The sequence below is a fragment of the Anomaloglossus baeobatrachus genome, chromosome 6 (assembly GCF_048569485.1).
Source record: "Anomaloglossus baeobatrachus isolate aAnoBae1 chromosome 6, aAnoBae1.hap1, whole genome shotgun sequence".
NCBI lineage: Eukaryota > Metazoa > Chordata > Amphibia > Anura > Aromobatidae > Anomaloglossus > Anomaloglossus baeobatrachus.
This window is the reverse complement of record NC_134358.1, coordinates 245,923,760-245,950,420: the sequence shown is the minus strand read 5'-3', so window position 1 is coordinate 245,950,420 and position 26,661 is coordinate 245,923,760. Positions and strand designations below refer to the sequence as shown.

The following is a 26,661-nucleotide window of genomic DNA, read 5'->3' as shown; positions in this document are numbered from 1 at the left end:
CCGCTGTATCGGTCTTGTTCTGCCTTGTGTTACTTATCTGAGGTGTTTAGGATCCGTATTGAATGTTGGCATAACTCATGGATTTTTATCAATAGGCTATCCGAAAGGCATTTGGGTCTATAATATTGTACCTTCTGTCAATGAAGTAGGGATGGTAAAACCATTTATGATGATTCCCTGCACTTGTAATTTAAGGAACTGATAGTTTTCTTGTCCTTATTAATGAAAGAATGGGATCTTGGGAAAGGATATTTAGGAAGGGCATGGTCTGTTCAGTTTCTCATTAGTAATGAATAGTAACTAGTGGTTTTCATAGGCTTTGTATTCATTTTGTTTGTTCAGGTACCAACTTTGCTTCAGAAAAGTGACGATGAGCAACATGATGGGTCAAGTTCTGATGCAGATAGTGGTGAGGAGTCAGGATCAGATTCCGATGATGTTCACTCCAAAGATCAAACTCCAGCCTCCGAAATAGATAAAAAGGTTTGTTGGCTGCCATGTTTTTAGCTCTAAATAAGTTAATAAACTGTATTTTGTATTGTTAGTATAGCAGAAACTGGCTACTCTAAGCCAGAGATGTTTGTAATACTGTTCTTCATATTTTCAGAAGATGTCAGGTTCAGTGATGAGTTTCTTTCATGTGAACTACATAACTAACTGGACTTGAAGTTAGCTCATTGCGATTATGCAAGGCTTGTTTGAGCGAATCGATGAAGAACCTTTAATTCCTCTAGATTTTGACCTCTCTTTAGAGCTTCCATTAAACTGTTTAGGTTGCATGCTACACAATCATCCTCCATCAAGAAGTATTGGACAAGATCTTTCACATTGTTGCAGAAAACAGAAATCCCAACATCGCCTGTTAGGAGATTACATTGCTGTAACCTAGAATCTAAGAGCTCAGCCTTACTCTTGGGCAGATCCAAATATCCAAGATCATTCATTTCACTTTGTGTTATAAGAAGTGATGGGCGGACCCGGACTGTAAATGTCCAGATCCGCGAGGTTTCCAAGGTACCCAAGTGCTGAACCTGGGCCCAGAATTTTCAGAGAATTCCAACTAATGATCCGGGTCTGGCAACCCCAAAAAAATAAAGAAAATAACAATGAAGCAAGCTGTTCATACTTACCGTGGTGGCTGTACTATGCTTCTACAGCCTCGCCTTCACTTCTTGGGCCACGCATTATTGCTCATCCATATGCATTGCTTTTCCTGCCCATCGGCCGTCTTTGCATCTTTGGTTGCAGTCAGACATGCTCCCCCAGCTTATGTGACAGCGTCTGACTGCTACCAATCACAGGCCCTGTCTGCGGGTCGGTATCGTGGTATAAAAATAAAATATTTGGCGTAGGGTCCTCCCATATTATGATACCCAGCACAGATAAAGCATATGGCTATAGCCTGCAGCCCCCAGATGTTCACTTATCTTGGCTGTGTATCAAAATAAGATGAACTGCATGCTGCTTTTGTTGAAATTATTTAAATAAATGATTTAAAAAAAAAAAAAAAACGTGCGGTCCCCCCCAATTTTGATACCCAGTCATGATGATGATAAAGCCCAATGGCTGAGGGCTGGTTTTCTTAGGCTGGCGAGAACCATGCTTATTGGGCTGTCCCCCAACCTAAAAATAGCAGCCTGCAGCCACCTGGGATTGTTGCATCCATTAGATGCGACAGTCCCGGAACTTTACCCAACTCTTCCCGATTGCCCTGGTGTGATGGCAATCCAGGTAATATAAGGGGTTAATAACAGCTGCCACTAAGCCCTATATTAATGAGGAGGGTCCAGGAGACTCCCCCATTACTAATCTGTAAGTGAAAGTAAATAAACACAAACAATGAAAAATCCTTTATTTGAAATGAAATATAAAAAAAAAACTCTTTCACCAATTTATTAACACCCAAAACAACATTGCAAGTCCAACGTAATCCACACGAGGTTCCATGACAATTCCAACTTTGCTACATATATGAAGTCACAGAGCACAATCATGGTACGAGACCGAACGCTGTGAGGTTCAGGCAGAGAATGAATGAGCCGCGCGATCAGTGGTGACGTCACTCAGGTTATTTGCGATCACAGCTGGATGTTCCCAGTCCTTTATTTAAATAATAAAAAAAAAAACTGCATGCGGTTCCTCCTCCACAGCCAACATAAGTGCACATCTGGGGGCTGCAGCCAGTAACCGTATGCTTTATCTGTGCTGGGTGTCATAATGTAGAGGAACCCTGCACCAAATATTTTTATTTATTTTTTATACCACGATAGACGCACGTTGTGTCTGTGATTAGAAGCATCAGACACGCTGTCACTTAGGATGGGGGCGCGTCTGACTGCAACCAATCACAGATGGTGGGTGGGGTAACCAGTGCCCCGGAAGTGAATGGGTAGCCTGGAAGCGGTGTACAGCTGTGCCGGAGCTAAGGTAAGTATAGCGTGCGTGCTCCTATTCCCCCTATCTCGTCTACCAATGTTGGTATTTTTTTTTAATTATTATTATTTATTATTATAATATCTTTTTTATTGAAAATTTTAAACAATAAACAATAGGATTTAGCGTTCCCATGAAAATATAATAATCTTTCATCCAGTACGCAGACTGGGATAAAATAGCTTGTAAATTCAATAGATTTATGATAATCAATTATATAGCGACCGAAAACCCTCCCCTGAACCGAATTTTCTTTGTCGCTCCATTGGGAGACCCAGACAATTGGGTGTATAGGCTATGCCTCCGGAGGCCGCACAAAGTATTACACTTAAAAGTGTTAAGCCCCTCCCCTTCTGCCTATACACCCCCCGTGCTCCCACGGGCTCCTCAGTTTTTTGCTTTGTGCGAAGGAGGTCAGACACGCACGCACAGCTCCACAGATTGGTCAGCAGCAGCTGCTGACCATGTCGGATGGAAGAAAAGTGGGCCCATATAGAGCCCCCAGCATGCTCCCTTCTCACCCCACTCTTGTCGGTGGTGTTGTAAGGTTGAGGTATCCATTGCGGGTACGGAGGCTGGAGCCCACATGCTGTTTTCCTTCCCCATCCCCCTCAGGGCTCTGGGTGAAGTGGGATCCTATCGGTCTCCAGGCACTGAGACCGTGCTTCATCCACAACTCCTGTGGAGCCTGCTGGATAGGAGCCGGGTATCGTTCAGGGACATGGCCCTGCTACTTGGAGGTACTCTGTATCCCTGTGGGGACAGCGCACAGCAACACTCCAGCTTTGCTGGGTGTGCTAGTGCACCGGGGACCACGGCGCTGACCGGGTTAATATGTGCCATTACACACTCAGCGTTGCTGAGTGTGTTTATGTATAGGGACTGCCGCACTGACCGCCGCGGCCATGGAAACACTGCGGCGCGGCTGGGACTTGTAGTGCGCCGGGGACTTTCACGCCGGCCGCGCTTTTACGGCGGCCGCGTTTATTACTAGAGTCCCCGGCTTTTTGCGGCCTAGTTTCCTTTCCTCCCGCCCACAGCCCTGACAGGCAGGGGAAGGGCGGGACGCTGCACAGAACGAGCAGCACTGAGGGCTGGAGCATGCTTTGCATACTCCACCCCTCTCACTGTGCACAGTGCGGGCACCAGTTCCCGCTCTTTCTGGGTCACGCCCACGGCTCCCTCCTCTCCTCAGGACGCCGGCAGCCATTCCTGTCAGCTCCTCGGACGCTGCAGAGGGGGACAAAGTCTGGGAGACCCAGGCAGGGACTCTGGTGGCCTCACAACCGCTTTAGGCGGGTGGTAAGCAGCACCTGTGGTGCTAGCCCCATTGTGCAGTAGTGTAACATTATATGTTTATGGTATATATGTTTTACACTGTATGGTGCACAGTTGATTTCTGGCTATATACCCTATTGTGTTACTCAGGGAAGATAATAGCATGGCGCCCACGAAAGGCAGGGGTGCCAAAACACAGGCTTATTATGTTGCCTGCGCCGCATGTACGACCCCGCTACCGGCAGGTTCCACTGACCCTCATTGTGTGCACTGTTCGGCCCCTGTGGCACTTACTCAGCCGGAGCCTCTGCTAAGAGGGGCCCAGGGGGAGCCACCTGCTAACACTGTTCAGGTGACGGGGACGGAGTTTGCAAAACTCTCTGAGACTATGGCTAAGATACTAGAAGCCTTGCAGTCCAGGCCGGTATCTCAGCACAGGGACTCTGTTGAATCTTTGTTCCCTGGCCCACCTCAGCTGGACCAACAATGTCCTCCCGGGGTATCTCATGGATCCCAGGCTGAGGGTTCTGACACAGACCCCAGCCCCAGACCGACTAAGCGAGCTCGCTTAGATTTTCCCTCGACATCATCATATTGTGCAGGGTCTCAGAGGGGGGAATCTCTGGTTCATGGTGCGGAGACAGCTGATCAGGATTCTGATCCTGAGGCCGCTCTCAATCTTGATACTCCGGACGGGGACGCCATAGTGAACGACCTTATTGCGTCCATCAATCGTATGTTGGATATTTCTCCTTCAGCTCCTCCGGTGGAGGAGTCAGCTTCTCAGCAGGAGAAATTCCGTTTCAGGTTTCCCAAGCGTACACCGAGTATGTTTCTGGACCACTCTGATTTCAGAGAGGCAGTCCAGAATCACCATGCTTGTCCAGATAAGCGTTTTTCTAAGCGCCTTAAGGATACACGTTATCCTTTTTCCCCCTGACGTGGTCAAAAGTTGGGCTCAGTGTCCCAAAGTGGATCCTCCAATCTCCAGACTGGCAGCTAGATCCATACTTGCAGTGGAAGATGCGGCTTCACTCAAAGATGCCACTGACAGGCAGATGGAACTCTGGTTGAAATCCATCTATGAAGCTATCGGCGCTTCTTTTGCCCCAGCGTTCGCAGCCGTATGGGCGCTACAAGCTATCTCAGCAGGTCAAGCGCAAATTGACGCAGCCACACGCACGTCCGCGCCACAGGTGGCGTCCATAACCACTCAGACGTCGGCATTTGCGTCTTACGCTATTAATGCTGTCCTGGATTCTGCGAGCCGTACGGCGGTTGCAGCCGCCAATTCGGTGGTACTCCGCAGGGCCTTGTGGCTACGGGAATGGAAGGCAGATTCTGTTTCCAAAAAGCGCTTAACCAGTTTGCCAATTTCTGGCGACCGATTGTTTGGCGAGCGTTTGGATGAAATCATCAAACAATCCAAGGGAAAGGACACATCCTTACCCCAGCCCAAACCGAACATACCCCAACAGAGGAAGGGGCAGTCGAGGTTTCGGTCCTTTCGGGGCGCGGGCAGGTCCCAGTTCTCCTCGTCCAAAAGGCCTCAGAAAGATCAAAGGAACTCTGACGCATGGCGGTCTAAGTCACGTCCTAAAAAGGCCACCGGAGGTGCCGCTACCAAAGCGGCTTCCTCATGACTTTCGGCCTCCTCACTCCGCATCTTCGGTCGGTGGCAGGCTCTCCCGCTTTTGCGACGCCTGGCTGCCACGGGTAAAAGACCGTTGGGTGAGAGACATTCTGTCTCACGGTTACAAGATAGAGTTCACCTCTCGTCCCCCGACTTGATTCTTCAGGTCATCCCCGCCTCCCGAGCGAGCCGAGGCTCTTCTGCAGGCGCTGGGCACTCTGAAGGCAGAAGGAGTGGTGGTCCCTGTTCCTCTTCAGCAACAGGGCCACGGTTTTTACTCCAACTTGTTTGTGGTCCCAAAGAAGGACGGGTCTTTCCGTCCTGTCCTGCACCTGAAACTTCTCAACAAACACGTAACGACCAGGCGGTTCCGGATGGAATCCCTCCGCTCCGTCATCGCCTCAATGTCCCAAGGAGATTTCCTTGCATCGATCGATATCAAAGATGCTTATCTCCACGTACCGATTGCTCCAGAGCACCAGCGCTTCTTGCGCTTCGCCATAGAGAACGAACACCTGCAGTTCGTGGCACTGCCGTTCGGCCTGGCAACAGCCCCACGGGTTTTCACCAAGGTTATGGCTACTGTAGTAGCGGTCCTCCACTCTCAGGGTCACTCGGTGATCCCTTACTTGGACGATCTCCTGATCAAGGCACCCTCTCAAGAGGCATGCCAACACAGCCTCGACGCTACCCTGGAGACTCTCCAGAGTTTCGGGTGGATCATCAATTTTCCAAAGTCAAATCTGACACCGGCCCAATCGCTCACATACCTTGGCATGGAGTTTCATACCCTCTCAGCGATAGTGAAGCTTCCGCTGATCAAGCAGCGGTCACTACAGACAGGGGTACAATCTCTCCTTCAAGGCCAGTCACACCCCTTGAGGCGCCTCATGCACTTCCTGGGGAAGATGGTGGCAGCAATGGAGGCAGTTCCTTTCGCGCAGTTTCACCTGCGTCCTCTTCAATGGGACATCCTACGCAAATGGGACAGGAAGCCGACGTCCCTCGACAGGAACGTCTCCCTCTCTCAGGCGACCAAAGCTTCCCTTCGGTGGTGGCTTCTTCCCACTTCATTATCGAAGGGGAAATCCTTCCTAACCCCATCCTGGGAGGTGGTCACGACGGACGCGAGTCTGTCAGGGTGGGGAGCGGTTTTTCTCCACCACAGGGCTCAGGGTACGTGGACCCAGCAAGAGTCCTCGCTTCAGATCAATGTTCTGGAAATACGGGCAGTGTATCTTGCCCTGAAAGCGTTCCAGCAGTGGCTGGAAGGCAAGCAGATCAGAATTCAGTCGGACAATTCCACAGCGGTGGCATACATCAACCACCAAGGCGGCACACGCAGTCGGCAAGCCTTCCAGCAAGTCCGGCGGATTTTGATGTGGGTGGAAGCCACGGCCTCCACCATCTCTGCAGTTCACATTCCAGGCGTGGAAAACTGGGAAGCAGATTATCTCAGTCGCCAGGGCATGGACGCAGGGGAACGGTCCCTTCACCCGGACGTGTTTCAGGAGATCTGTTGCCGCTGGGGGGTGCCGGACGTCGACCTCATGGCGTCCCGGCACAACAACAAGGTACCGACGTTCATGGCACGGTCTCAAGATCCCAGAGCTCTGGCGGCAGACGCCTTAGTTCAGGATTGGTCGCAGTTTCAGCTCCCTTATGTGTTTCCTCCGCTGGCACTGTTGCCCAGAGTGTTACGCAAGATCAGGGCCGACTGCCGCCGCATCATCCTCGTCGCTCCAGACTGGCCGAGGCGGTCGTGGTACCCGGATCTGTGGCATCTCACGGTCGGCCAACCGTGGGCACTACCAGACCGACCAGACTTGCTATCTCAAGGGCCGTTTTTCCATCTGAATTCTGCGGCCCTCAACCTGACTGTGTGGCCATTGAGTCCTGGATCCTAGCGTCTTCAGGGTTATCTCAAGACGTCATTGCCACTATGAGACAGGCTAGGAAACCAACGTCCGCCAAGATCTACCACAGGACGTGGAAAATTTTCCTGTCGTGGTGCTCTGCTCAGGGTTTTTCTCCCTGGCCTTTTGCCTTGCCCACTTTTCTGTCCTTCCTTCAATCTGGACTGGAAAAGGGTTTGTCGCTCGGCTCCCTTAAGGGACAAGTCTCAGCGCTCTCTGTGTTTTTCCAGAAGCGCCTAGCCAGACTTCCACAGGTACGCACGTTCCTGCAGGGGGTTTGTCACATCGTTCCTCCTTACAAGCGGCCGTTAGAACCCTGGGATCTGAACAGGGTGCGGCTGGTTCTTCAGAAACCACCATTCGAGCCAATGAGAGATATTTCTCTCTCACGCGTTTCGCAGAAAGTGGTTTTTCTAGTTGCAGTCACTTCACTTCGGAGAGTGTCTGAGCTAGCAGCGCTGTCATGCAAAGCCCCTTTCCTTGTTTTTCACCAGGACAAGGTGGTTCTGCGTCCGGTTCCGGAATTTCTCCCTAAGGTGGTATCCCCCTTTCATCTCAATCAGGATATCTCCTTACCTTCTTTTTGTCCTCATCCAGTTCACCAATGTGAAAAGGATTTGCACTTGTTAGATCTGGTGAGAGCACTCAGACTCTACATTTCTCGTACGGCGCCCCTGCGCCGCTCGGATGCACTCTTTGTCCTTGTCGCTGGCCAGCGTAAAGGGTCACAGGCTTCCAAATCAACCTTGGCTCGGTGGATCAAGGAGCCAATTCTCGAAGCCTACCGTTCGGCTGGGCTTCCGGTTCCCTCAGGGCTGAAGGCCCATTCTACCAGAGCCGTGGGCGCGTCCTGGGCTTTGAGGCACCAGGCTACGGCTCAGCAGGTGTGTCAGGCGGCTACCTGGTCGAGCCTGCACACTTTCACGAAACACTATCAGGTGCATACCTATGCTTCGGCGGATGCCAGCCTAGGTAGACGAGTCCTTCAGGCGGCGGTTGCCCACCTGTAGGAAGAGACCGTTTTACGGCTCTCTTACGAGGTATTATTTTACCCACCCAGGGACTGCTTTTGGACGTCCCAATTGTCTGGGTCTCCCAATGGAGCGACAAAGAAGGGAATTTTGTTTACTTACCGTAAATTCCTTTTCTTCTAGCTCCAATTGGGAGACCCAGCGCCCGCCCCTGTTTTTTTGTGTACACATGTTGTTCATGTTGAATGGTTTCAGTTCTCCGATATTCCTTTGGATTGAAGTTACTTTAAACCAGTTTATAATTCTTTTTCCTCCTTCTTGCTTTTGCACCAAAACTGAGGAGCCCGTGGGAGCACGGGGGGGTGTATAGGCAGAAGGGGAGGGGCTTAACACTTTTAAGTGTAATACTTTGTGCGGCCTCCGGAGGCATAGCCTATACACCCAATTGTCTGAGTCTCCCAATTGGAGCTAGAAGAAAAGGAATTTACGGTAAGTAAACAAAATTCCCTTCTTTAAAACCGGATCACTGAGATCCGCCCATCATTAGTTATAAGTTGTGGTTTTTAGTTGAGAACGCTGACAAAGTCTTGGTCGTGAGAGGAAGATGCATCATGACACCAAGCTCCCCCTTTTTTTTTTTTTTTCCTCACTTGACTCAACTGCACATGGTTCTGGTGCTTTTGGAACCAGCAGTTCCACTATATTTTTGGTTCTGTGGGTATTGTTTGAATATTGTAAAGTCCACTTCCTTTTTGAAACTCCTTTCCTAATGGGGGCACTGGGCAGAAATAGAAGTCATTTCGCTGGCTCTCCAGATTATTTGGACTGCAAAAGACATAGATTGCCTCTTCCCATGCAACCACTAGGTAAGATGTGATGCACATCTATTGCATGATACTCTTGACCTGATTTCCTATTCTGCAGCCAAAATACAGATTGTAGGCTTTCCTTATCATGGTAGTAAAGTTTCTACTTTGTGATACAAAGTGACTTGAAATGGGTGATGCAACTGTACTGAGGATACAGTACATCATCAATTGAGTTGGTATTTTCTTTATCGTTCCTTTTGGGAGACCCAGACCATGGGTGTTTAGCTTCTGCCTCCGGAGGACACACAAAGTACTACACTTGAAAGTGTAGCTCCTCCCTCTGAGCTTATACACCCCCTGGTAGCCAGTCCTAGCCAGTTTATCGCTTTGTGTTCAGGAGGTCATACATCCACACATGCATTCTCATCTGATTGTTTGACTTTTGGAAAGAGTTTGAAGAAAAGCGGTTCCATGTCTGGACTCCCGGCATGTCCCTTCTCACCCCACTGTGTCGGCGGTGTTGTTAAGGTTGATTTACAAGGCTGAAGCCTTACATGCCGCGCTCCTTCACCATCCCTTCTGGGCTCTGGCTTGAAGTGGGAGCCAGCACGGTCTCCATGCCTGGCAGGAGTCCGGTCTCCCTCCATAGCCCCTTAAGGATTCTGTTGGACCGGAGCACTCATCCCCAGGGACATGGCCCTGCGTCTCAGCAGCTAAGTACCTGAGACGTTTATGTTGGGGGTCCCGGTTCTTTATTGTAAGGGGAGAGTATGCTGTATGTGATTGTTTTTAACTTTTCCGGCGGGTTCTCCAGCTTTTGCCCGAGAACCGCGCCGATGGTGCCTGCTTGTCGGCCTCGCCGCTTAAATTTAGGCCCCGGCTTCGCCGGAGGCCTAGTTTCGTTCTCCTGCCCTCGCATGTCACTCATGCAGAGGGACAGGTTCGGCTCCTCCCGGCGGCCGTTCTACACAGGGGAGGGACACTCCCCACTGCTGGGGCGTCCCTCCTTCCCGGCAGGTCTCTATAGCCCTCCAGTTCCCGCTCTTTTATAGGAACGCCCCTAGTCCCGCCCCCTCTCTTCGCTCCGGCGGCCATTTCTCAGGCAGAGTTCACTCTCCTCTGGGACATCCTGCATTCTGCATCTCTGCTGAGGTGCTGCGCTCTGGGGGACCGGGCTTCGGGATCTGGAGGGCACACAACACCGCGCTCAGCGGTCTGGTAAGCCACAGCCGGTCTCCGGTTGTGGACCTCTGTATATTCTCCCTGGGGTTCATTCTCTGCAAAGCCCCCACTCCAGCAGCATGTCTCACACAAGGAGCAAGGCTCCAAAGCTTTATTCTGCATGCACTGCATGTAAGCTCCTGCTGCCTGAGCCGAGCATTTATCCACACTGTGATGGTTGCTCTAACTTGGCGGTGCCACAGCCTGGAGTCTCACCCCCAGTGGTCTCTCAGGCTGCTGCTGCACCTGTGATTGAACCCCCGGCCTGGGTAGAGTCCTTTTCTAGGTCCATATCCCAGTCATTTGCTGAGTCCATGGGACTTTTGTCCAGGACTTAGATGAATATGCATCAGCCCCCCTCACAGGGTGCCTCTAGTACTCTTGACAGAGGACTCCTATCCTCTGACCTCCGTCCATCAGAGCTCACGGAGGATTCATCATCTGATCCCAGACCCCGTCCTTCTAAGAGAAGGCGCAGGGTTTCCTCCCCCTCCCCATCCCACGGCTCTGTCTCAAGAGCTGACTCTCAAGATGAGGAGGATGCCCTCACTGGGGGCTCGGAGGCTATGTATCCCATCGATTTCTCTGAGGGTGACTCAGATCTTAGTGATTTGATTGCTTCTATTAATTCTGTGCTGGATCTCAATCCGCCAGTGTCAGAGGAGCAACTCTCTTTGGCAGAAAAACATCAGTTTACCTCGCCTAAGAGAGTGAAGAGTGTGTTCTTTAACCACTCCAGTTTTCAGACCGCTGTGACCAAACCCAGGGCCTGCCCTGACAAACGCTTTCCAAAGCGTGGTTCTGATGACCGGTTTCCATTTCCACCTGAGGTGGTTAAGGAGTGGTCTCACTCCCCAAAGGTAGACCCTCCGGTGTCTAGGCTATCAGCCCGGACCGTTGTGTCGGTGGCTGACGGCACCTCATTTAAGGATTCCACTGACCGTCAGATTGACCTTCTGGCCAAATCTGTGTATGAAGCTGCGGGGGCCGCGTTTTCCCCGACTTTTGCAGCAGTGTGGGCTCTCAAAGCCATCTCTGCTTCTCTAGAGGAGATGCATTCCCTCACCAAGGAATCTATGCCTGAGATGGTTACCTTAACTGCTCAGGCTTCAGCCTTTTCATCTTATGCCATGTCTGCCATGCTAGAGGCTGCTCACCGCACTGCGGTGGCTTCAGCTAATTCTCTTGTTATCCGCAGGATTTTGTGGCTTCGAGTGTGGAAGGCAGATGCTTCTTCCAAGAAGTTTCTTGCTGGGCTCCCTTTTGCTGGTTCACGGCTGTTTGGTGAACAGCTGGATGAAATCATTAAAGAAGCTACTGGCGGGAAGAGTACTTCCATGCCACAAACCAAGACCAGGAAACCCGCCCAGGGTAGGAATCAATCGAGGTTTCGTTCCTCCAACTGGTCGTCCTCTAAGCCCTCGGCCTCGTCCACTAACTCAGCCAAGGACCAGAAATCCAACTGGTGCCCAAAAGCGCGTCCGCAGAAGACCGCAGGAGGTTCTGCCACTAAGGCAGCTTCCTCATGACTCTCTGCCCGCTCCAGCCACGTCCTTAGTCGGTGGCAGGCTCTGCCACTTTGGCGACGCTTGGTTAAAGCAAGTCTCCGATCAGTGGGTGAGAGACATCATATCTCACGGCTACAGGATAGAATTCTCTTCCAGCCCTCCAAACAGATTTTTTCTCTCAACTCCCCCCTGCTCCAAGGCCGCCGCCTTCTCGCAGGCCGTGGCGTCCTTGCAGGCAGACGGAGTGATTGTCCCAGTTCCCGCTCAGGAACGGTTCAGAGGTTTTTACTCAAATCTCTTCCTAGTTCCAAAAAAGGACGGTACCTTCCGGCCCATCCTGGATCTCAAGCTTTTCAACAAGCATGTCCGGGTGCGGCATTTTCACATGGAGTCTCTGCGATCAGTCATTGCCTCTATGACCCAAGGGGAGTTCCTGGCGTCCATCGACATCAGAGATGCCTATCTACATGTGCCAATCGCAGTGTCACATCAGCGTTGGTTACGTTTTGCGATAGGAGAGGATCATTTCCAATTCGTGGCTCTCCCCTTCGGGTTAGCCACGGCCCCTCGGGTATTCACCAAGGTCATGGCGGCGGTGATTGCGGTCCTGCACCTCCAGGGGTTAGCAGTGCTTCCTTATCTGGACGACCTTCTGGTCAAGGGTCCATCCAGCGCAGACTGTCAGCGGAGTGTTTCGCTCACTCTCGCCACCCTAGCCCAATTCGGGTGGATTGTCAATCTTCCCAAATCCACTCTGACTCCGACTCAGAGTCTCACGTACCTAGGGATGCAGTTCGAGACTTTGCCGGCACTTGTGAAGTTGCCCTTAATCAAACAGCAGTCTCTCCGGCTAGCGGTGCGCTCTCTCCTGAGGCCCCGCCGTTATTCCCTCAGGCGCCTGATGCAGGTGCTGGGGTCAAATGGTGGCTTCCATGGAGGCGGTTCCCTTTGCCCAGTTCCATCTGCGTCCTCTGCAGCTGGACATTCTCCGCTGTTGGGACAAGCGGCCTTCCTCCTTACAGAGGTTAGTGGCTCTGTCGCCACGGACCAGGAGCTCTCTTCAGTGGTGGCTTTGACCCCTCTCCCTGTCCCAAGGGCGCTCCTTCCTGGCTCCGTCCTGGGTGATTCTCACCACAGATGCCAGCCTAATCAATGTGCTGGAAACCAGAGCTGTGCTTCTAGCTCTCCTAGCCTTTCACCACCTGTTGGCGGGCAGGCACATTCGAGTCCAGTCAGACAACGCGACAGCGGTTGCCTACATCAATCACCAGGGCGGGACACGCAGCCGCCTGGCAATGTTGGAGGTCCAACGCATTCTTCAATGGGCGGAGGACTCCAAGTCCACCATATCCGCAGTCCACATCCCTGGCGTAGAAAACTGGGAGGCAGATTATCTCAGCCGTCAATCCGTGGATGGTGGCGAGTGGTCCCTGCACCCGGCAGTGTTTCAGTCAATCTGCCGCAAGTGGGGCACTCCGGACGTGGACCTAATGGCATCCCGTCACAACAACAAGGTTCCGGTTTACTTGGCTCGCTCCCACGATCCTCAGGCCTTCGCCGCGGACGCTCTGGTTCAAGACTGGTCCCAGTTTCGTCTGTCCTACGTGTTTCCCCCTCTAGCTCTCTTGCCCAGAGTCCTGCGCAAGATCAGAATGGAGGGCCGTCGAGTCATCCTCATTGCACCGGACTGGCCCAGGCGAGCTTGGTATCCGGACCTGCTCCAACTGTCCGTGGAGATGCCGTGGCATCTTCCGGACCGTCCAGACCTGCTCTCGCAAGGTCCGTTTTTCCGTCTGAATTCTGCGGCTCTCAAATTGACGGCGTGGCTCTTGAGTCCTGGATTTTGACGGCTTCTGGTATTCCTCCTGAAGTCATCTCCACTATGACTCGGGCCCGTAAGTCTTCCTCCGTTAAGATCTATCACAGGACTTGGAAAATTTTCCTGTCCTGGTGTCGCTCTTCCGGCCATTCTCCTTGGCCATTCTCGTTGCCGACCCTTCTGTCTTTTTTACAGTCCGGTCTGCAGCTAGGACTGTCCCTCAACTCTCTCAAGGGACAAGTCTCAGCTCTATCAGTGCTGTTCAAACGGCGTCTCGCCCGGCTGGCTCAGATCCGCACCTTCATGCAAGGTGCGTCTCACATCATTCCGCCTTATCGGCGGCCCTTGGATCCCTGGGACCTTAACTTGGTCCTCCCGGTATTGCAGAAACCCCCCTTTGAGCCTCTTAGGGAGGTTTCTTTGTATCGTCTTTCTCAAAAGGTGGCCTTTCTAGTTGCCATAACTTCTCTCAGGAGAGTCTCTGATTTGGCTGCGCTCTCCTCGGAGTCACCTTTTTTGTTTTTTCACCAAGACAAGGTAGTTCTCCGTCCGACCCCGGACTTTCTTCCTAAGGTGTTCTCTCCTTTCCACCTTAACCAGGATATTTCCTTGCCTTCCTTCTGTCCGGCCCCTGTTCATTGCTTTGAGAAAGCGCTGCATACTCTAGATCTGATGCGTGCTCTCCGGATTTATGTGGCTCGCACCGCTGCGCTTAGGCGGTGCACCTCTCTTTTTGTGCTAACCATAGGGCGGCGCAAGGGTCTCTCTGCTTCTAAGCCGACCTTGGCCCGTTGGAGTAGATCGACCATTTTGAACGCCTACCAGAGTACTCAGGTGCCTCCCCCGCCGGGGATCAAAGCACACTCGACCAGAGCTGTCGGTGCCTCTTGGGCTTTTAGGCACCAGGCTACGGCTCAACAAGTCTGTCAGGCTGCCACTTGGACTAGCCTGCATACCTTTTCGAAGCACTACCAAGTGCATGCTCATGCTTCGGCAGATGCGAGCTTGGGCAGACTCATCCTTCAGGCGGCTGTCGCCCACTTGTGAAGTTAGGCTCCGCCTACTTCTTAGTTTTTTCTGTTTATTCCCACCCAGGGACAGCTTTGGAACGTCCCATGGTCTGGGTCTCCCAAAGGAACGATAAGGAAAAAGAGAATTTTGTTACTTACCGTAAATTCTTTTTCTTATAGTTCCGTATTGGGAGACCCAGCTCCCTCCCTGTTGCCTGTTGGCAATTTTCTTGTTCCATGTGTTATCACCGGCTGTTGTCGTGGACAGAGTCTCCGGTTGTTCCGGTTCTTACTCGGTTCTACTTGTGGGTGGCTATTCTCCTTCAGCTTTTGCACTAAACTGGCTAGGACTGGCTACCAGGGGGTGTATAAGCTCAGAGGGAGGAGCTACACTTTTAAGTGTAGTACTTTGTGTGTCCTCCGGTGGCAGAAGTTAAAACACTCATGGTCTGGGTCTCCCAATACGGAACTATAAGAAAAAGAATTTACGGTAAGTAACAAAATTCTCTTTTTTTGATTGGTCACACTAAGATGATAAAATACTAAAGGCTCAATTGACTAAATTGATGATGCAGAAGACTAATTACTAATAGGGCTGTGCGGATCCGAATTGTAATAATCGTGGTTGCGGGCTGAGACTACCAGCCCCCAGCCGGCTTTCATTGCTGGGTATCAAAATTAGGGGGGACCGTGCGTAGTTTTTTTTTTTTTTTTTTTTAAATTATTTATTTAAATAATAAAAAAAAAGCCGCATCACCGCCACAGCCGTGCACACTTCTGACAGGAACGTGCATGTGTTTCTGTGTCCATGCACGCTCACGCTCAGAGAGCGCAGGCTGTGGCGGGTGATGTGATGTCAGACTTGTATGAGTCTGACAGCGCATCACCGGCACAGCCGAACACGTCTGACAGGAACGTGCATGTGTTTCTGAAACACATGCATGTTCACCATACTCACTCGCAGACACTTGCACTACTTTACCCGCCCACCGGCCGCCTGTGATTGGTTGCAGTCAGCGGACACGCTGCCACTCAGTGTGGGGGTGTGTCTAGTTGCAACCAATTACTTGCGCCAGTGGGCGGGTAAAACAATGAATATTGAATTGTCTGCTCCGGAAGGGAAAAGTGTGACCCGGAAGGAGTTTGCTGCCATGACACAGCCTCGGGTGAGTACACCGTGCGCGCTCCTACCCTGCGTCCCTCTACAAACTGTTTTAATCTCCGGATTCTGGTCCCCATAGACTTATATGGGCACCAGAATCCGGAGCGGATCCGGATCTTTTGTTCAATCCGGCAGGGATCCACCGGTTCAGGATTTTGTCGGATTCGATCAGCCCTAGTTACTAACAATGCAATAATGTTGAAATAGACACAATTTGTCTATAAGGCTGCATGAAAGGTGTCATATATAATACTTTTTATTCATTTTTTTTTTTTTCTTTTTTAAATACCCAATTATGAACAATGAATCGCTGGTGGTGACATAAAGGAATGAGTCAGAGAGACCATATTATCTTCAGTTCTCGAGTTGCTTTCTATTAGAGCTGGTTATTAGTCTCTTCTTGGCACATTGCCTCTTGCTTACTGAGCACGTCTTTGTGTAAGGATTATTTTCAAGCTGTACATACTACATGTGAAGCGTTACATTTCATGCTGTGTTCTTTGATTGCACTGTTGAAGATTTGCTTGGAATTTTTGTATGCAATTTTAAACCCTTCATGACTGAGTCAATTTTTGCTTTTCCCAGTCCTTTTCACAAGCCGGGGGGGGGAGGGTGTTTGGGCTTGTATTTTGCAGGCTGATTTGTAGTTTTTATTGATTATCAATTATTTTAGCAAACAATTCTACTAAAGACCAGCAAAAAAATCCAAGAGGAATGAAATGGTGAAAAAGCAACACAATTTTGTCATTATTTTTTTGCGTTTTGTTTTTATGGCATTCATTGTAAAGTTAAAGGGAACCAATCACCAGGATTTCCGTATATAACCTAAAGCCAGTGGCACTATCAGGCTGATTCTATACATACCTGTAGTGGTCAGCTCGGATGTTTAGGTTTTGAAATCCAAGAAAGTGAAGTTTGTAAAATGAGCAGCTTCTTGAGTGACAGTTGCACTGGAGCAGATAATATATTCATAGTTATCACCTCCCTCTGTTAGAATTAGCATAAGTATTATACAAATGACTCACTTTGTCTTGCAGGACCTGTGTGAGGTCATACCCATGTGACCTGGCATCCAGCTTTGGTGGCTGAGGCCCTGCCCCTTCTGGTCACATGGGTATGACCTCACCACAGGTTCTGCAAGAGACAAAGTGAATAGTTTGTATAATACTTATGCTAATTCTAACTAAGGGAGTTGAAGACCCAGAGTACAGTCCAGCCCCTGTGCACCAAAATCAAATGAGCAGAAACCTTCAAATGCTGATTAAAGGGAACCTGTTGCCAGGATTTTCCCTTTCGAGCTGTGGCCACCAACAGTGAGCTCTTATATACAGCAATCCAGAATGCTGTATATAAGAGCCCAGGCCGCGCTGTGTAATGTAAAAATACCTTTATAATACTCACTCAGGGGGCAATCCGGTCTGATGGGTGTCTCTGCTATAGGCTTGGAGCCTCCTCCATCTTGTGCAATCACCATCCTCCTGCCAAGCCCCATGTGCATGACACGTCCTGTGTCATTCACTTAAAGGCTTCCATTGCGCTCATGCGCATACACACTCTTCTTTGCCCTGCTGAGGACAGAGCAAAGTACTGTAATGTGCAGGCACGAGGAAAGGTCAAAGAATGTATGCGCACTACAGCACTTTTATCTACCCCCAGGCAGGCAGATCAAAGTGTGCAGGAGCACAATGGCTGCCTTTGTGTGAATGACTCAGGAGGCATCATGTACATGGGGCTGGGCAGGACGACAGCGATCACACAAGATGGAGGCACCAAAAGTTTGGACACACCTCATTCATAGTTTTCTTTATTTTCATGACTCTGAAAATTGTAGATTCACATTGAAGGCATCAAAACTATGAATTAACACATGTGGAATGAAATACTTAAAGGGGTTGTCCGACATAACAAAAATGTTTGAGTTTAAGCTAATCTGTGCTGTATTGTCATATTAATCACCCCTACATTGTTATTTTTTGTTTTCTAACTTTTGTTCCTCTTGAATTATACCTTTACTCTGTGCAGCTTCTTGTTTACATTCAGCTCCAGCAAACTGACCACTTCCTGTGCAAAACCTCCCAGTCACAGCTGGCACCGCCCGGCCTCACTGTCCAGCCCCACCCCAGTGTCCAGCCGCACCCTCTGCCCGCCCCCTGCACACATATTCCATGTCAGTATATTCTGCCCCAGCACTGACCTCTCATCACTACACGGCAGGACACTACACGGCAGGACACTACAGGGCAGATCACTACAGGGCAGGACACTACACGGCAGATCACTACAGGGCAGGACACTGCAGGGCAGGACACTACAGGACAGCACACTACAGGGCAGCACATTACAGGACAGGACACTACAGGGCAGCACATTACAGGACACTACAGGGCAGCACATTACAGGACAGGACACTACAGGGCAGCACATTACAGGGCAGGACACTGCAGGGCAGCGCACTACAGGACACTACAGGACAGGACACTACAGGGCAGCACACTACACGGCAGATCACTACAGGACACTACAGGGCAGGACACTACAGGGCAGGACACTACAGGGCAGGACACTACAGGGCAGCACATTACAGGACACTGCAGGGCAGCACATTACAGGACACTACAGGACAGGACACTACAGGACAGGACACTACAGGACAGGACACTACAGGACAGGACACTACAGGACAGGACACTACAGGACAGGACACTACAGGACAGGACACTACAGGGCAGCACACTACATGGCAGATCACTACAGGGCAGGACACTACAGGGCAGCACATTACAGGACACTACAGGACAGGACACTACAGGGCAGCACATTACAGGACACTACAGGACAGGACACTACAGGGCAGCACATTACAGGACACTACAGGGCAGCACAGTACAGGACAGGACACTACAGGGCAGCACATTACAGGGCACTACAGGACAGGACACTACAGGGCAGCACATTACAGGGCAGGACACTGCAGGGCAGCGCACTACAAGACACTACAGGACAGGACACTACAGGGCAGCACACTACACGGCAGATCACTACAGGACACTACAGGGCAGGACACTACAGGGCAGGACACTACAGGGCAGCACATTACAGGACACTACAGGACAGGACACTACAGGACAGGACACTACAGGACAGGACACTACAGGGCAGCACACTACATGGCAGATCACTACAGGGCAGGACACTACAGGGCAGGACATTACAGGACACTACAGGACAGGACACTACAGGGCAGCACATTACAGGACACTACAGGACAGGACACTACAGGGCAGCACATTACAGGACACTACAGGGCAGCACATTACAGGACACTACAGGGCAGCACATTACAGGACACTACAGGGCAGCACATTACAGGACACTACAGGGCAGCACATTACAGGACACTACAGGGCAGCACATTACAGGACACTACAGGGCAGCACATTACAGGACACTACAGGGCAGCACATTACAGGACACTACAGGACAGGACACTACAGGGCAGCACATTACAGGACACTACAGGACAGGACACTACAGGGCAGCACATTACAGGACACTACAGGACAGGACACTACAGGGCAGCACATTACAGGACACTACAGGACAGGACACTACAGGGCAGCACATTACAGGACACTACAGGGCAGCACATTAGAGGGCACTACAGGACAGGACACTACGGGGCAGCACATTACAGGACACTACAGGGCAGCACAGTACAGGACACTAGAGGGCAGCACATTACAGGGCAGGACACTGCAGGGCAGCGCACTACAGGACACTACAGGACAGGACACTACAGGACAGGACACTACAGGACAGGACACTACAGGGCAGGACACTACAGGGCATCTCACTACACGGCAGATCACTACAGGACACTACAGGGCAGGATACTACAGGACACTACAGGGCAGGACACTACAGGGCAGCGCACTACAGGGCAGCGCACTACAGGGCAGGGCACTACACTACAGCATTGCAAATAACAGCCCCACATCGGGCTGTGCACCCCACACCACATCAGGCTCTGCACCGCATACACACACATCGGGCTGTGCACCGCATACACAAACATACATACACGCATCGGGCTGTGCAACAAACACACACACACACACACCCCCCCCCATAGGGAGTACATACTCACCCGTCATCGGTCCCCGCCGCTCCTGCACGTTCGCGCGCTGTCTGTGCTCTAGACATATCAGCACAGTGGTGACGTCACCGCTGTGCTGAAGAGAGCTCAGGCAGCGTGCAAGATGAGAAGCAGCGCTGCGCTGCTTCTCATCAGCACTTTCAAATGTACCGGCATCGGTGATCTGTGATGCCGGTATTTTTGAATGTGTGATCCTTAGCAGGGGGGCCGGTGCGGGAGCTGACACCATGGCAGCCGCCGCCAGGCCCCGCCGCCAGGTCACGGACCCCCACAGCAGTGCAGGGGGAGGTGCGGGGGAATGTGTGGGAGGGTGCAGGGAAGGGGGCGGGGCTCATCGCACTGTACAGCCCAACAGGGAGGCGACATGCTGTTTCCACATTTGCATGTCAACATGGCCCTGCCCATGGAGACATGAAATGACCGGAAGCAGCAAAATCGCGGCAGGAGTGGTCAGATGACCGCTCTGAGCCGGGGGACAGGGGCTGACAGCAGGGCAGGTAAGTGGTCTCTATCTACTTACCTGCCCCAATGTAGCCCAATAGGGAAATAATAAAAAAAAAGCAAATTAAGCCGGATAACCCCTTTAACAAAAAGTGTGAAACAACTGAAAATATGTCTTATATTCTAGGTTCTTCAAATTAGTCACCTTTTGCTTTGATTACTGCTTTGCACACTCTTGGCATTCTCTTGATGAGCTTCAAGTGGTAGTCAATGCTTATGTTGACTGACAAATAATTTAGTCTGCCATCAGAAAATGATCTGTTTCTCTTGGATATTTGTCATCTTTATTTTTTAGCATTTGTTTTCCTATTCAATCTGTATAAAAAATACAATGAGAATGTTCCAATTTTCGCACAAGCTACTCTTCTAGGCTCTTACGACCTGTTTCTTCAGGAAATGCACATGAACATTAGTAGAAATGGACTGAATGAGCATGTGCAAAGGTCATTCTGAAGATGGGTGGAGCTGTGACCTCACCTGTTGTGATTGGTGGATTCTGTATTAGCTTTGTATAGCGGTTTTAACTGTCAATCTAATCCAGAAAGTGCTGAAAACTGTGAGCCTAAGAAACCCCTGGTGATCAAAATGAAAAATTGCATAATCAGTAATTTGTTTAATACAGAATTTGATATGGAATTAAAAAAAAATCATTAATCACAAATCAATTAATTTTTTTTTAATAACTACATGTAAAAAAAAAATCCCCAAAACAACATTTTAACCCTAGAACGCATACCTGGGGGGCCTCGCAGGCCTGCTAGGTCATTTGTTTTCTATGGTAGATTGAATTGCTTGCACGTTCTAGGGTTAAACAATGGGTTGTTTTCTGATGACACATTCCCTTTACCATTAGGTTTATTTCTTTGTATATTGCAAATTGTTTTCTGCCTTGATCCTACTAGTACTGTTTTTAGGCAGCTCTGCCAAGTCTTTTGGCAATGAGCATGTTTTCCTGTGACTTTAATTGTGTTGATGTCAGCATTTTATGCCTTTCCCTTTTCAATAGGAAAGGAAGAAAATGGTCAAAGAAGCACAGAGAGAGAAAAGAAAAAACAAGATCCCGAAACATGTGAAGAAGAGGAAAGAAAAGACCTCAAAAACGAAAAAGGGCAAATAGATGTACAGTCTGTACAGCAGGGGGCACTGACTTGTTATATGATGATCCATCTTACAGATGAGCCGGCAGAATACACTGTGTGTATAGGAAGGCAATGACGAAAATCATGTTTTTAGCAGGTGGTAGAACATCTTGCCAGACCGCATACTGGTTTCTCCCAGTATAAATTGGGCAGTAAATTTGTAATTTCTATATACTGTACATATGAATGTAAACAGTTGCATAATAAATAACTGCTTATGTTTGTCTTTTATGTGTAATTCTCTACATGTCTGACAATTTTCCTTGCAAGTCCATAGGCTTATGTACAGTTTACGAAGTGTTAATGCGTAGCTAAATGGAACACCAGCTTATGAAATATATTGTGTTACGAGGTTTGGTATCTGGATAGGTTTTGCTGGAGTGGAAATATAGTATTAACCCCTTCACGACCAAGGACGTACAGTGCTGGCCAAAAGTATTGGCACCCCTGCAATTCTGTCGGATAATACTCAGTTTCTTCTTGAAAATGATTGCAATCACAAATTCTTTGGTATTATTATCTTCATTTATTTTGCTTGCAATGAAAAAAGACAAAAGAGAATGAAACAAAAATCAAATCATTGATTATTTCACACAAAGCTCCAAAAATGGGCCAGACAAAAGTATTGGCACCCTTAGCCGAATACTTGGTTGCACAACCTTTAGCCAAAATAACTGCGAACAACCGCTTCCAGTAACAATCAATGAGTTTCTTACAATGCTCTGCTGGAATTTTAGACCATTCTTCTTTGGCAAACTGCTCCAGGTCCCTGAGATTTGAAGGGTGCCTTCTCCAAACTGCCATTTTGAGATCTCTCCACGGGTGTTCTATGCGATTCAGGTCTGGACTCATTGCTGGCCACTTTAGTAGCCTCCAGTGCTTTCTATCAATCCATTTTCTAGTGCTTTTTGAAATGTGTTTTGGGTCATTGTCCTGCTGGAAGACCCATGACCTCTGAGGAAGACCCAGCTTTCTCACACTGGGCCCTACATTATGCTGCAACATTTGTTGGTAGTCGATATCGTCGGGGTCAAATCGAAAGTGACGCACATCCGGCACCGGTAACGACGTTGCAACGTGTAAAGCCTAGATGCGCCGATAAACGATCGCAAAAGCGTCGTAAATCAGTGATCTGTGTAGAGTCTGTCATTTTCATAATGTCGCACCAATAGGAGATACGATGTTGTTCCTCATTCCTGCGGCAGCACACATCGCTATATGTGAAGCCGCAGGAGCGAGGAACATCTCCTTACCTGCCTCCACCGGCAATGCGGAAGGAAAGAGGTGGGCGGGATGTTTACGTCCCTCTCATCTCCGCCCCTCCACTTCTTTTGGCCGCCTGCCGTGTGACGTCGCTGTGACGCTGCACGACCCACCCCCGTAGCCGGCCAGAGCGACGTCGCAGGGCAGGTAAGTGTGTGTGAAGCTGCCGGAGCGTTAATGTTCGCTACGGCAGCTATCACAAGGTATCGCATGTGTGACGGGAACGGGTGCTATCGCGCTCGGCATCGCTATCATCGGCTAGTGATGTCGCAGCGTGCAAAGTACCCCTTAGTTGATGGCTTTTCCCAAAAAGCTCTACTTTTGTCTCATCTGACCAGAGAACATTCTTCCAAAACTTTTTAGGCTTTCTAAGGTAAGTTTTGGCAAACTCCAGCCTGGCTTTTTTATGTGAAAAGAGGTTAGGACCCTGCTTCACCTTTTTGGTGCTCAGGAGAAAAAGAGTCAATAACCAGAAAGAAACTCCGGCACACCACCTCAATAATTGTCAAAACAGAATTTTTGAATCAAAAAGGTTCTTTATTACATGAAAGTCCACACCATAAAAAAAGTCCAAACAGAAACGTTTCGACCAATTAGGTCTTCATCAAAGGTCTATCTAAATACAAGTAAAAACATTGATTAATACAGAACCAAAAAATACATGATTAATCATGTGTAGAAAAGAGGAAGCTTTCACTCGGAGGAGAAAAATATATTTCACAAAAATTCCGTTCAACAACGTATCATAGCTTAAAACCGTATTTAGGTGATATCAATCGCCGTACTGTCCTGTAAAAAACAGGATCATGTATGCCGATATCTGGTCAAGAGGGAGAGCCGGTATTAATAGGTTACCTGTGTGAAACAGGAAGCGGTGAACTAAAGGTCAGAGGTGCAATGCAGTGAATCCCAAAGGGACTCGTATCCAGAGTATGTCATAAGAATCGAATGGACCTACCAAAGTGAAAACATAATCAATTGTAGCCATGAAGATACACATGTATAGAAATATCACTGAGTACAGGTGTGTGCACATGCATACATATGTATACATGTATCCCCATATACCGTGGTTCAATATTAAATGTAGGGGAGACCATGTTCACTGTAGGTGGTATAGACTAGAGTCAATGAAAAAGATCATATACCTGAATCAGGTGTGTCAACGTATATCACCGTGTTTAGTCCTCACACAAGGGAGGGAGGTTGTACAGCAATATCCCCTAATAGAATAAATGCGATAATTAATATGTGTAATGATAAAGAAGAGGGGGCTGAAGGCCATAAAGGGGAAGGATGTCTACCGGTGACATATGAACATGTAGATCAGGGGAGTGCCATGTAGAATACATAAATAAGTCAAGCGATCAATAAGGGTGATCATATACAGTGGTACCTCGCTTAACGAGTAACCCACTTAACGAGAATTTCGCTTAACAAGCAAAGCTTTCTGTAAATTTGTAACCCGCTTTACGAGAAAGCTTTGCTGGACGAGCGAAATTCTCGCGCACACACTTCCGGTTCCATACATCCACCGCACTCTGACCCGCACTTGCAGTCCATACAAACACACACATGTACGCACGCACGCACATACAGTATTATGCTCACCTTACCTTCCGTTCCATCGCCGGGCTCATGGTTCTTGTAATTCCTGGGTACATCGCGTCGTCCTCGCGGCGAAGTACAAGACCCAGGATGCCGGCGATGGAACGGAAGGTAAGGTGAGCATATAATATAACATAGTGTACCTTTCGTTTCATCGCCGGCCTCCTGGGTCCTGTAGTTCGCCGCTGCGCTTTACTCCAGGCTGTGTATCTGCATCCATAGCGACGAGGGAGGAACTTCCTGTCACCGCTACTGAAAGGCGGCGCGCTGGCCAATCAGAGGCAAACGGCTCTGCCTTTGACGTCAGCGCTCTGGCCGGGAAGTTCCTGCCTCGTCGTTATGTTAACGTGATACACAGCCCGGCCCCGTACCAGAGAACAGCAAGTCCCAGCAGACCGGCGATGGAACGGAAGGTAAGGTGAGCATATAATATGTGCGTGTGTGCATGTGTGTTTTTGCACGTGTTTGTGTGTTTGCATGTGTGTGGAATGACAGAATAGGGGACCAGGATGGGACATTTAACACATGGAATGAATCGTCTGCATTGCAATGCTTTCCTATGGGAAATCTTGCTTTGCTGAACGAGTAACTTGGTTAACAAGCACACTCCCAGAACGGATTGTTCTCGTTAAGCAAGGTTCCACTGTACCTTCAGTGTAAGGTTAAATGACATAAAATGAATACTCACATGGGTTATATGTCACTGAGAGTGGTCTGCATATAGGAAAGGGATTTATATCATTTCTTTATCGTTCCTTTGGGAGACCCAGACCTTGGGTGTTTAGCTTCTGCTTCCGGAGGACACACAAAGTACTACACCTAAAAGTGTAGCTCCTCCCTCTGAGCTTATACACCCCCTGGTGAGCCAGTCCCAGCCAGTTTATCGCTTTGTGTTCACGAGGCATACATCCACACATGCATTCTCATATGTTTTTTTGCCTTTTTGGAAAGAGATTGAAGAAGTGCGGGTCCACGTCTAGACTCCCGGCATGTCCCTTCTCACCCCACTGTGTTGGTGGTGTTGTAAGGTTGATTTCCAAGGCTGGAGCCTTACATGCCGTGCTCCTTCACCATCCCTCCTGGGCTCTGGCTTGAAGTGGGAGCCAGCGCGGTCTCCATGCCTGGCTGGACACCGGTCTCCGTCCACAGCCCTTTAGGACTCTGCTGGACCGGAGCACTCATCCCCAGGGACCTGGCCCTGCGTCTCAGCAGCTAAGTACCTGAGACGTTCATATGTTGGGGGTCCCTGTCCTTTATTGTAGGGGAGAGTGTGTTTGCTGTGTTTATTTTGGCATTTCCGGCGGGTTCTCTGGCTTTCACCCGAGAACCGCGCCGATGGTGCCTGCGCGTCGGCCTCGCTGCTTAAATTTAGGCCCCGGCTTTGCCGGAGGCCTAGTTTCTGTTACCGGCGTCCATTCCCTCGCATGCCACTCATGCAGAGGGACAGGCACGGCTCCTCCCGGCGGCCGTCCTGCACAGGGGAGGGACACTCCCCACTGCTTGTGGTGACTAAACCCCCCCCCTGCAGGCCTCTATGGCCTTCCAGATCCCGCTCTCCTACAGGGAACGCCCCTGACCCGCCCCCTCTCTTCGCTCCGGCGGCCATTTTCTTGGACAGGGTTCACTCTGCGCTGGGCCATCCTGCTCTCTGCATCCCTGCTGAGGTGCTGTGCATTGGAGATCTGGGCTTCGGGATCTGGAGGGCACACAACACCGCTTCCAGCGGTCTGGTAAGTCGGTCTCTGGTTGTGGACCTCTGTATATACTCCCTGGGGTTCATTCTATTTGTAGAGGCTGTTCCCACTCCAGCAGCATGTCTCACACGAGGAGCAAGGCTCCAAAGCTTTATACTGTATGCGCTGCATGTAAGCTCCTGCTGCCTGAACCGAACACCTATCCACATTGTGATGTCTGCTCTAACTTGGAGGTGCCACAGCCTGGAGTCTCACCCCCAGTGGTCTCTCAGGCTGCTTCTGCACCTGTGGCTGAACCTCCGGCCTGGGTAGAGTCTTTTTCTAGGTCTATCTCCCAGTCTTTTGCTGAGTCCATGGGACTTCTGTCCAGGACTTTGATGAGTATGCATCAGCCCCCTTCACAGGGTGCCTCCAATGCTCTTGCTAAAGGTCCCTTAGGATCCCTATCATCTGACCTCCGTCCGCCGGAGCTCACAGAGGATTCATCATCAGGGCACAGACCCCGTCCTCCTAAGAGGAGCCGCAGGATTTCCTCTCCCT

General features: G+C 49.9%; 1 protein-coding gene across 1 annotated transcript in view; it reads left to right on the top strand.

Annotated features, from left to right (window-relative positions):
- RIOK1 (RIO kinase 1) overlaps positions 1 to 21,782 on the top strand; it is a 108,505-nt gene extending 86,723 nt beyond the window's left edge. The window contains exons 16-17 of the mRNA XM_075316462.1: positions 343 to 483; positions 21,424 to 21,782. Coding sequence (XP_075172577.1) covers positions 343 to 483; positions 21,424 to 21,534 — 252 coding nt within the window. The 3' untranslated portion in view covers positions 21,535 to 21,782. The remainder of the gene's footprint in view (positions 1 to 342; positions 484 to 21,423) is intronic.
- The last annotated feature ends 4,879 nt before the right edge of the window (positions 21,783 to 26,661 follow it).